Here is a 12,232-nt window from a genome sequence, read left to right on the forward strand (position 1 = left end):
TTGCAGCTGTACTCACTCGAGGAACGCAGAGAGAGGGGTGACATGATCGAGACATTCAAGTATCTCACGGGCCACATCGAGGTGGAAAATGATATCTTCTTTTTCAAGGGTCCCGCAGCAACAAGGGGGCATCCGTGGAAAATCAGGGGCGGGAAACTGCACGAGGACACCAGGAAATTCTTTTTCACTGAAAGGGTGGTTAATCGCTGGAATAGTCTTCCACTTCAGATTATTAAGGCCAGCAGCGTGCCTGATTTTAAGGCCAAATGGGATAGGCACGTGGGATCTATTCACAGAGAAAGGTAGGGGAGGGTCATTGGGATGGGCAGACTAGAGGGGCCGTGGCCCTTATCTGCCGTCTATTTCTGTTTCTATGTTTCTAAGAGCAATGCAAGGAAATTTTTCTTTAAGGAGAGGGTGGTGGATGCCTGGAATGCGCTCCCAAGGGAGGTGGTGAAGAGGAAAACAGTCAAAGAATAAAACAGGGGAAACAAAACCACAAATGCAAATGCACAAAGACAGAGTGGGATTGTCCTAATCAGAATGATGTGCACAAATAGTGTCCTTTAACTCATCTGATGTTCAAAACACCTTTATTCTTCCAAAAGCTCATTAATTCATCCAATGTCTCGACATGTTAATTATAAACAGTGACAAGTTAAAAAAAAAAGCATGGGATGAACAGAGGATCTAGATCAGGGGTGTCAAAGTCCCTCCTCGAGGGCCGCAATCCAGTTGGGTTTTCAGGATTTCCCCAATGAATATGCATGAGATCTATTAGCATACCGTGAAAGCAGTGCATGCAAACAGATCTTACATATTTATTGGGGAAATCCTGAAAACCCAACTGGATTGCGGCCCTCGGAGGGACTTTGATAACCCTGATCTAGAATCAGAAAATAGTAAATATTGAAGAACCAAGACCAGTACTGGGCAGACTTGCAAGGTCTATGTCCATATATGGCCGTTTGGTTGAGGATGGGCTGGAGTGAGCTTTGACAGAGACTTCATAGAACCTAAGCACAGTACCGGGCAGAGCTTTGTATTCTTGCCCAGAAATAGCTTTAAAAAATAAATTAAATTGAATCAGGTTAGGCAGACTGGATGGACCATTTGGATCTTTATCTGCATCATCTACTCTGTTACTCTCTTGCCTTTCCTCCAAAGTAAAGAAATTAAGTTCTTAAGTCTGTCCCCCATATGCCTTTATGATGAAGACTACCGACCAGTTTAGTAGCCTTCCTCTGGATCAACTCTCCCCTGTTTATACCTTTTTGAAGGTGCAGCCTCCAGCATTGTACACTATTCTAAATAAGGTCTCAGTGTCTTATACAGGGGCATCCATACCTCCTTTTTCTTAATGGCCATACCTCTCCCAATGCACCCTAGCATTTTTCTAGCTTTCACTATTGCTTTTTCAACTTGTTTGGCCACTTTAAGATCATACTATTGCACTCAATTCCCACTCCTTTCGTGCAAAGTTCTTCACCCCAAAACTGTATTGTTCCCTCATGCATATTCATTAAGGAAACCCTGACAACCCAACTGGGTTGCTGCCCTCAAGGACCAAGGTTGCCCACTCCTACTCTAGAGGTTACTCCCTACTCCTCTCTAAGAGGATCATTAGAGAAAATCATCTTCCAATAGTTTTGACAAACTCCTTTTTGAAAAACAAATCTAAATGAGGCGGAGTGAAAACTTGTAGTTCTCTTCTGCAACTCATGCGGGTGAAGAGAAGTAACCCTATGGTCTAGAACAGTGGTTCCCACCACCAGCCAGTCAGGTTTTTGGGATAGCCCTAATGAATATGTACGAGAGAGCTTGGCATATAATGGAGGAGAGAGGCATGCAAATCTGCTCCATGCATATTCATGCATTTCAAGACTGTCCTGAAAACCTGACTGGCGGGTTTGTCCTCCAGGACAGGGTTGGGAACCACTGGTCTAGAATGTCTCAACTATTGCACTGGAACACAGAAGACTTGAAATCCAGATTTCCAGTTGGCAAAGGCAACTGAGGCAAAGGATTTCCCTGTAAGCTGACTGCCCCACTACCACAGCTGGAGACCTCCACCATTGTGAACATGTTGCGCAAACGCCTGGTGGAGGTCTGGATCCGATACATAGAATACTCCTCCTTGGATCACCTAGTTCAGTGTTCAACCTTTTGATATCTATGGACTGGCAGAAATAAAATTATTATGTGGACTGGCAGTTGAAGAACACTGGGCTAAGTCGTGCCCATCTCTACCCAATTTCTGCCCCAGATCCCGCCCCATAATAGTACTAATTGTAACACAATTTTTTCCATCCATTTTTCATATATACACACATACAATATAATTATATTAACACAATGGTTTACCACAAAATTAAAATACAAAGTACACTATGCTTTTAAACATTCGTTCCTACCTGAAAACAGATAACCCCATGCAAATCCAGGACCAAAAACTAAAAGTACTAATATTCACAAACAAATCCTAAGATACAAAGACTCTGCAAGCAGAACAACCCTCGGAGAAAAAAAAATGCATTTCTTCCTGAACAGTTAGGACAGACAAGGCAGATGTAAAATCACTAAATACTAATATTCACAAACAAACCCTAAGATACAAAGACTCTGCAAGCAGTACAACCCTCGGAGAAAAAAAAATGCATTTCTTCCTGAACAGTTAGGACAGACAAGGCAGATGTAAAATCACTAAATAAAAAAAGTAGAATTTCCCCTTCCGTTGTCCTCTCCCTCCATGTTCCTTGCCATCTAGCCTGCCCCCCGGTGTTAGCTTCAGGCAGGTCAATGGTACTATCAAGGCAGGGTCTTCGGGCCAGCTCCCTGAGTGTTACATTGCACAAAGCTGTGGAAGCAGCTCCTCATGCGCACCCCGCACCTCATCTGGAAGCCTTCTGGGTCAGGCACAGGTAGGAGCCTTTTCCCACAGCTTTGTGTACTACAACACTCAGGGAGCCAGCCCGAGGACGCCGCATTGATCGTACGGAGGACCGGCTGCTACAGAACAATCTCTTGGGCCTGATAGAGGTGCTGGCCCTGTGGACCGGCTGAAAATTTCTGCAGACCGGCACTGGTCCATGGACCAGCAGTTGAACACTGACCTAGATCATTCAAGAACAGCATGTTTCCTTAGGTAACCAGTCATAATCCAAGATGTTCAACAAAAATGAAGGCAAAAAACAATAAGGCACCACAAGGTTTAAAAAAGTCTGAAATGCTGAAGATCAGACATCTGCAGAAAGCTATTAAGACTGCTGTTGGTCTTGTGCTTGCATACTAAGCAAGAAAGCACCTGTGGGATTTTGGCCAGGACATCTTAAACAGCCTACTGGACAGCATTCACATCAGGCTCAGCCAAATGTCACCCAGTTGTGACATTATAGCCTGCTTGACCTTGAAAGTTATTTGAAGCAGCTTTATAATGAAGTCATGACATTTCATATTTGTTTGTACATAGAATTTGTTTTCTATCCCATTCTACCCAATGAGTTCAGAACAGCTTACAGGATTAACAAAGTGTTGATTTAGCCCAGGGGTGCCCAACACCTCGATAGCGATCGACCGGTAGCTCAGGAAGGCAACGTGAGTCGATCGCAGAGCCCATCCCGGGCTCCGTGATAGACTCATTTGCCGTCTCAATCTACCGGGCCTATCAGCCTTCCTCTCCCCAACGTCAAAGACACCGACGCCGGGCATTAGGCTGTTTTTGTCATTTCAGGGGGGGGGGGGGGAGCGTGGCAGCAGCAGCCTGAAAAAGAAATCATCCTGGCCGGAGTCAGTGTCATGCTCCGGAGCTTCTACAGCCTTCTTATCTCCCTCTCCCTTCTACCTGCTTCCGGCCACACCCCCTGCTCTGCAGCTCTCTTCGGCAACTCAGCAGCAGCGATCGACACAAGCTTCCGACGTCTGGGCCTACCCTCTGCGAGTCCCGCTTGTTTCAACTTCCTTTTTCCACAAAGGCGGGACTCGTAGAGGGAAGGCCTCGATGTCGGCAGCTTGTCCTAATCACCGCCGCTGACGAGTTGTTGAAGAGAGCCGCGGAGCAGGGGGGTGTTGCCAGGTGCAGGTAGAAGGGTGAGGGAGGAGAAGAGAGAGAAAAAGAGAGAGGGGAGGGAAATAAAAGGAAATATTTCATACTGGGCTGGGCCGGAGTGGAGGGAGGGTGGAAAGATTCTGGCTACAGGGTACAGTAACAAAGGAAAAGGGGGGAAAACTGAAAATGGAGATAGTGACAAAGAAGAGAAAGGGTAAGCAGGACCTACTGAATAAGGATAGAGATAGAGGGGACATGAAGAGGAGGTGAACTAGACATAGAAGTAATGCTGAAAAAGTGGGGGGGGGGGAGATAAATACATTGAAAGGGCAAATGGTGAACATGGGGTAAAGACAAGGACAGAGACAAATGAAGATTCTGAAAAAGTGGTGAGATAGGGATATAGGTGAGATGGACACAAAGAAGGGTGATGCTGGAAAATAGGTGGAATGGTAATTCTGACAGACACAGAAGGGAAATGCTGGATCGAGAGATGGGGCTCAGGCTGGATGGAATGAGGAGAAATGCCTTGTTTTCCCGAAACTTCCTCTCCTACGTCAGAATTGACGTCAGGGAGCGGAATTCTGGTCAGCGCGACGCTTCTGCAGGGAAAGCTTGGGACGGCAGTGGCTTGGGGGCTGTTCCCCGATGGCGGTGGCAGCAAACCGAGTGGCTTGGGGGAGAGCACGGAGAAAGAAAGAAAGGGGGCAGACAGGGAGACAGAAAGAAAAAGTTGGGGGAGAGAATGAGTCTGGAGGAGAGGAAACATACAGGAGGCTGAAAAAAAGGAAGAAAGATTGGATGCAGTGTCAGAAGAAGAAAGTGCAACCAATGAAATCACCAAACAGCAAAGGTAGGAAAAATGATTTTATTTTCAATTTAGTGATCAAAATGTGTCTGTTTTGAGAATTTATATCTGCTTGTCTATATTTTGCACTATGGCTCCCTTTTACTAAACCGCAATAGCGTTTAGCGCAGGGAACCTATGAGCATTGAGAGCAGCGCGAGGCATTCAGCGTAACTCCCTGTGCTAAAACCTACTATTGTGGTTTAGTAAAAAGGGAGGGGGTGGTATTTGTCTATTTTTGTATTTTGTTACTGAGGTGACATTGCATAGTCATCTGCCGTGACCTCTTGAAAAAACCCAGAATATGAATAATTAACATTTTCTCTGCCTTTCAGTGTGCTTTGTGTTTTTTTTAAATTTTTTTGTTGGTAGATCATTTTGACTTAGTCATTATAAAAGTAGCTCGCAAGCCCATAAAGTATGGGCACCCCTGATTTAGCCTATTTCTCACAGAAGAAAACTTCCCAGCATTCTATACTATCCTTACATCTGGGAAAGGAATCGGGTGAGAAGACCATCTCTTGTATCCTAATTTACCAAGGGCAGATGTCATACCATTAAATCCCCTGGTATTTCTCAGAAGAAATCACACACAATCTACATTCCTACTGAGAGTCATGAGCGACTTCAGGAAGATTTGATCAATTCTTTTGAAACTGGACAGGATGAATACAGGACAGAAATTTGGAATTATTCACCTGCTTAAAGTCTGAAGGCAATGTCTTCCAGGAGATTCCTCAGTTTGTCTCCAGCAGATAAAGGGCATGTCATTGCAGCTGGTTTAAAGGGGTGGATGCTTCTGCATATTAAGCATAAGAAATCCAAATATCAAATGGAATGTTCCCCCACCCATCCCCTTGAACCCGAAGTCCCTTCCCCTGGATCAGCTGGCCTTTGGCATAGCTCCCCACCACCATTAAAAAAAGCACAAGTCCAATGGTGTGTTGATCTGGACTCAGCAGGAACAAAAGCAGGTGCTGTCAGGAGTGGCATGGAGAGGTTTGCTTCATTTCTAGTAGGCACAGAAGTGCTGATGAGTACAGCAGTGTATGAGGCCCCAACAGAGAATGCTCAGTGCTGTTCTCCAGCAGTCACTGGTGAAGCTTGGGTCAATGAGGCAGAACAGAGTTAACTACTGTAAACATTACTCCCATGTGGAAAAGAGACATGTTTCAACTGCTTAATTACATGTTTATTTATGTAAGCCACATTGCTCAAGTAATTTTTTTTTTTAACAGAAAACATGGATATAGCCAACATTTAGAGCATCTATGAACTTTTGAACAAGCAGCTTAACAGTTAAGGTGTACAAGAGGAAGAGACTTGCATGTACTGCTTCACCAGTTAGTAAGCATCTTAATTCTAAACAGCAACATGTCCTTGTAGGTGCTGTTAATTTAAAGCATAGTCCCTTCAGTTCTTAAGCTTTACTAAGTGCCACAGCAGAGAACCGGACTTCTCCTTTCTCACGGCTTGTAAACTGACTGCAGATCTTGGCAGCATCCTGTAAGCAAGAAGCACTAGGTCACATACTGTAAGCTGTGCAGGTACGAGTTTACTCAATACAAAGTTCATATACATCAAGTGGTAAATACGTTTTTGGTATTTATTGCAGGATCCAGTAAACACATGCTGAGCTGTAGTGCATTTTGGCAAAATCAGCCCCCCCAAGTTTCATTTGTGAATTACCTCTTAATATGTTAATCAAAGCTGCAAAAAAAAAAAAAAATACAAACAAAAAACTCCATCATGCCATAATATCTGAATCACCAAAATACAAAAATTCCCAGTGATGTGAATGTGCAATCATGTATTCATACTGATTACTGGGGTATCAGAGAGACCACGTGAGGTGAAGACACCACAAAGGTCTTGTCTATCTTCATTTATCCCCTATAGCGTAATCATAGTTAAATTTGTTGTTATTAACATTGTATAAATGAGTAATAACTTAGCATTTTATCAGCATTTTGTTCTTTTTTTCTTGTTATTTCATAGTTTTTCAAGTGATTGCTTCTGCTTTCTCCAGCGTTCTGAATAGATCGTTCCCCTGCCAACGCGTTTCGCCTATCTTTGTCAAGACATGGGGTTCTAAGTCCTAACAGGTTCCTAACTTGTAGTTGCAGCGGCTTCAAAAGGCCGCTGCAACTACAAGTTAGGAACCTGTTAGGACTTAGAACCCCATGCCTTGACAAAGATAGGCGAAACGCGTTGGCAGGGGAACGATCTATTCAGAACGCTGGAGAAAGCAGAAGCAATCACTTGAAAAACTATGAAATAACAAGAAAAAAAGAAAAAAAGAACAAAATGCTGATAAAAAGCTAAGTTATTACTCATTTATACAATGTTAATAACAACAAATTTAACTATGATTACGCTATAGGGGATAAATGAAGATAGACAAGACCTTTGTGGTGTCTTCACCTCACGTGGTCTCTCTGATACCCCAGTAATCAGTATGAATACATGATTGCACATTCACATCACTGGGAATTTTTGTATTTTGGTGATTCTATACTCTTTTGTTTCACATTTTCAATTTGTAATAATATCTGAATCACATTATATAACTATCTTCACTAATCGAGGCAGTTGCAATACACTGCTTCTCATCAAGACCATTTGACTTCACACTTCCAAGGCACCATTAGTTAAGAAATCCTGGCTTGGGTTGTGATATTGCTGGAGTACAAAAGAACCAGTGTTTTTGCTGGCAAAGAATGCTGTAAGTTACAAAAAGCACTGTCACTTATCATAACAGGTGTTATCCAGGGACAACAGGGTGACGTCACTGACTGAGCCCCGGTACGGACACTTTAAAAGTGAATCACAACTTTAAAAAGTTTAGAAAGTTTGCGATTAGCTCGCACTGTGTATGCACTTGTGCCTTCCCGCCTTAGGTAGGCGTGCGGACCCTCAGTTAAGATAAGCCAGCTAAGCCAACCAGGGGAGGTGGGTGGGTTGTGAGAATATCTGTCTGCTGTCCCTGGATAACACCTGTTACAGTAACTAACTGCTTTATCCCAGGAAAAGCAGGCAGCATATTTTCACACATGGGTGACCTCCAAGCTAACCAGAATGGGATGGTGGGAGTGTTTGCCTTCAAGAAAGCGAAATTAGGTTCTTACTGTTATTTTACTTTCTTTTAGCTTCTCCAGACCAGTAGAGGTAAATCTTTACAAGTGGATATATCTCATTATGACCAGTGGACAGTAGTCTAGAGAGGTCCTTACAGACATCTGGAAACATTGAGTATAGTGAAATGTACTAAACTGAAAGTGTACAAAAAATTGCTTTTTTTCTCTCCTTTGAAAAAAAAAAAAAAAAAATTAAGTTACCTGCAGCAATGAATTCTCCGATGTGGAGCCATGCTTCACAGGAAATGGCATTCTTCCATCTGTGAAGATATTAGAGATCTTTAGTAATTTGATTTAACTCAACTAGACCAACTTATTTGATGGTACTTGTAGGCCTCAAGTCTGTTAAGTGTATACAATATGTAAGTTTGTCAAACCAGCTTTTGTGGGATAAGATTTGATATGGTATAAGATGTTAATTTACTGGTCTAGCACTGAAGGACTTAAGCATCTCCTTCCTTGTACCTTAGTGTACAAGTATAAAAAGATTTTCCCTCTAAGAAAGGTAAAACTTCCTATCTCAGGTTTGTACACAAGCAGCGCCTATGGATAGCTAACTCCATTTGAGTTAGTCATGCCTCAGACAGTGAAGTGGACGAGTGTTGAGGGGTATCTGACAACCTAGAGAAAGTAAAGACATTCTAGAACTTGGACACACAAGGAAATGGTCGGTTAAGAGCTGTGCTCCAGGCTAAACAAGCTACTATTTCAAATTTAAAACTCCAACAATTCAATTTTATTTGGAAAAAAGATTGATAAGAAGAAAATGTCATCAAACAAACAAAATAAAAACGATGCAGGAACCGGAGGATCAGGAACCAGCAGTAACAAAAGATCAAAGCCAGAACCAGGGACACCATCAAGAGTACCACTGCCTGCAGAAGATCAAGATATGATGGCAGAAATAAAACAGATAAAGGATATAGTACTGGAGATCAAAAAACAACTACAAAAAGCAATAGATGATGTTGCTATATTAACAAAAAGAGTTGATCTAATTGACAACAAAATGACACACTTAGAGGAAAGAGCAGAGGAAGTACATACTGAGGTTATACAAAACAAACAAGCCTGGAAGGAAATGGAAATATTAAAGAAAGATCTGGAAGACTGTGTTAATAGAGAAAAAAGAAATAATTTAAGAATTATTGGGATGCCGGAAGGAGTGGAAAAAAATGATCCTATCAATTTCTTAGAACAATTCCTCCCAAAGATACTGCCTATAAAATCCAAGGTGCCTCTTGAAATAGAGAGGGCACACAGAATACCGGGACAGAAAACAACCACACAAAAAGGTCCAAGAACTTTTATTTTTAAACTACTAAGATATCAACATGTAGTTGAAATATGCCAGCTAGCTAAAGCAAATAAAAACCTAAGATGTCAAGATGCACGGATACATATTGTGCCAGACTTTGCTAGAGAAACTGCTCAAAAAAGAAAACAACTCCTTGATTTAAGACCTCAACTACGAGCACTAGGAGCAAGATATGGATTACTCTACCCAGCGGTGATGAAGGTAACATTAGGAAATAAAACACAAAATTTTAATGATTCTAAAAAACTAGCAGAATACTTTGAAACATTTGAACAACCAATGACATCTTAAAAAGAAACTTTGGGAATATTTTAAAGTATTTAATATAACAAGAAGACATTAATAACTTTTCACTTTGATTTATTATATACAAAATAATCTAAACATTAAAAAACTGTAAAAAGTTTAGAATGCTAGAAATTTTTTTAAAAAAGCAAATAACAGGAAAATGGAACAACTTGAAAAGAATGCAAACATGTCAGTAACAGAATGTTGTGGAGGGGAAAAAAAAAAAAAAAAGAACATTGATCTACCTGGAAAATTCAATATATATGCAGCTGAAGGGACGAGATGGAGGAGCTTTTTGAAAGATATCCTCTTGCAGCATGGATTATATGCTCACGGAGAGAAATGGAGAAAGGTGGAACACTAGAGATACTATGTTTGCTGAGTTGCTGAGTAGAGGAAGAGATCTGCGTGTCAACAGGAAGTACAAACAGTAGTGCAACCTGCGTGAAAACTTGTGGTCGATTGGGAAGTGTCTCATTAAAAAAAAAAAACCAAAACAAAAATCCTGAATAGAAGGCTACCAACACATGAGTAAATTACAAACTGAATCTGCCCTGCTCCTATGAATATCCCGGAAGACCCAAACGCTAAGATGTGGAACATAATGACTACAATTATATTAGTAAAAGAAGCAGAAAGTTAATTCCCACCCAGTTGGAGGAGAACAGCTGAGCCCTTCCTTTATGTTTGCCATATGTGCAAACAAGCTTGTAACCATTCCCAGCTGATACACTGAGCTAACTGTTATGCATTCTTGGCATGTTCCCTGACAAAGATAGTGAAGAACGTTAAGTTTATTATAGAAGTACTTTAAAAAAAAAAAAAAATTGTCTTCAAATGTTGTATTTCTTCTATATCTTTTTCTTATCTATTTTATTCTCATCCTTCTCATACTTTACACATATAATTTTGAAAGAAGAGAATATTGCATTTTATTGGATATTTATTTACCAATGACTTTCACTATATACTTAAACTGAATTTATTTATTTACTTAAAAATGGGTTAATAGATACTTTGACTAACCTGACAATTAATATATTGCAATTTTAGGAATCCAGATTAATAATAATTATTTAATAAACACTTTCTAGGCTTTTAAGTTTTTAGTAACGCCTTTAAGTTCTTAGGAACTAAGCTTTTAGTCAGGCTTGATTGAATTATATGAAACTCTGTTAAAATCCTGTAGATTAGAATCATTTCTTTGCTCTATTCTGTTTTAGAGTAATTTTTTGTAAAATAAAGAAAGGTAAGAATTATAAGGGAGAAAAAAAAATATATATATATATATATATATTTCTGAAAATGAATAAAAGAGAAAATAAATATAACAAATATTAGTATAAGGATATATTATACTATGTTATTACTCCATGCTAATAAGTATAAAACTATAATTTATTTTTTAGCTTGTAATGGAGTAATGTTAAACCTGATCTATGTTGTGTTTCCAAGTGATCGTATACAAATGGGGTGGGAAGGGAGGGAATGGGAGGGTATTAAATTTTAAGGGTAGGGGTAAAATAGATAATTCCTCAAATTATCTTATTTATGGGAAAATGAAGTTCATAAAAAACATTGCAGATGGGATTGTTATAATACATATTACATTAAAATTAAATGGATCTTAAAATAATCTCTTTAAATGTTAATGGTCTAAATCACCCGATTAAAAGAAAAAAGGCATTATTATTTTTGAAAAGGCAAAACGCTGATATATGCTGCATACAAGAGTCACATTTATCAAATAATGAATCCATAAAGCTAAAAGGTGATTGGGTCAAGCAATGTTACTTTTCTGCAGCAATAGGAAAAAAAGCTGGAGTTGCAATATTAATAAATAAAAAATGTTCCGCTTCATTTAAGTTTAAGGCAGCTGATCCTTTAGGAAGATGGATATATATAGAAATGGACATGGGAAATACCACCATGACGCTTTTCAATATATATGCCCCTAATTCAAATCAAAATTAATTTTTTAAAACTCTGCAACAGTTGATTCTTCCACTGGCTACTTCAAATTTAATAGTGGCAGGAGATTTCAATGCTGTGATGGATCCATTGATAGATAAAAGCCCGAGAAGATTTATAAAATCATTAGGTCTTGACAATTTGGTGCAATCTTGTGATTTAAAGGATATTTGGCGTATACTTCATTTTGATGGTCGGGAATTTTCGTTTTGTTCACAAGTCCATAATTCTTTTTCTAGAATAGATTATATTTTTGTTTCTAATCAATTAGTACATCAAGTCACACAGGCTGTCATTGATCCAATTGTATTATCTGATCATGGTGGAGTGTGGATTGAAATTAAAATAATAGATCAAAATATAAACAGACCTATATGGAAATTGAATAATACATTGCTTGCAGATAATGACTTTTGTACAAATCTTATAAAAAAAATAGAAGAATATTTTCAAATTAATGATACAGAAGAAATTTCCATAGAGACTTTATGGGATGCGTTTAAAGCATATACTAGAGGACAAATTATTTCTTATTCAGCAATGAAAATAAAAAAAGAAAAACAACAATTTATAGAATTAGAAAAATTAATAAAGTCTCTAGAATCAAAATTAATTGAAAAATGGGA

General features: G+C 39.6%; 1 protein-coding gene across 2 annotated transcripts in view; it reads right to left on the reverse strand.

Annotated features, from left to right (window-relative positions):
• Positions 1-6,062: 6,062 nt before the first annotated feature.
• Positions 6,063-12,232, reverse strand: part of UCHL1 (ubiquitin C-terminal hydrolase L1) — a 109,810-nt gene continuing 103,640 nt past the window's right edge. For both annotated transcript variants that reach the window (XM_033946864.1, XM_033946871.1), the window contains 2 exons: positions 8,231-8,289; positions 6,063-6,396 (listed from right to left, as the gene is read on the reverse strand). In XM_033946864.1, the coding sequence (XP_033802755.1) occupies positions 6,313-6,396; positions 8,231-8,289 (143 nt within the window). In that variant the 3' untranslated portion in view covers positions 6,063-6,312. The remainder of the gene's footprint in view (positions 6,397-8,230; positions 8,290-12,232) is intronic.

The sequence above is a fragment of the Geotrypetes seraphini genome, chromosome 1 (genome assembly GCF_902459505.1).
Source record: "Geotrypetes seraphini chromosome 1, aGeoSer1.1, whole genome shotgun sequence".
Lineage (NCBI taxonomy): Eukaryota > Metazoa > Chordata > Amphibia > Gymnophiona > Dermophiidae > Geotrypetes > Geotrypetes seraphini.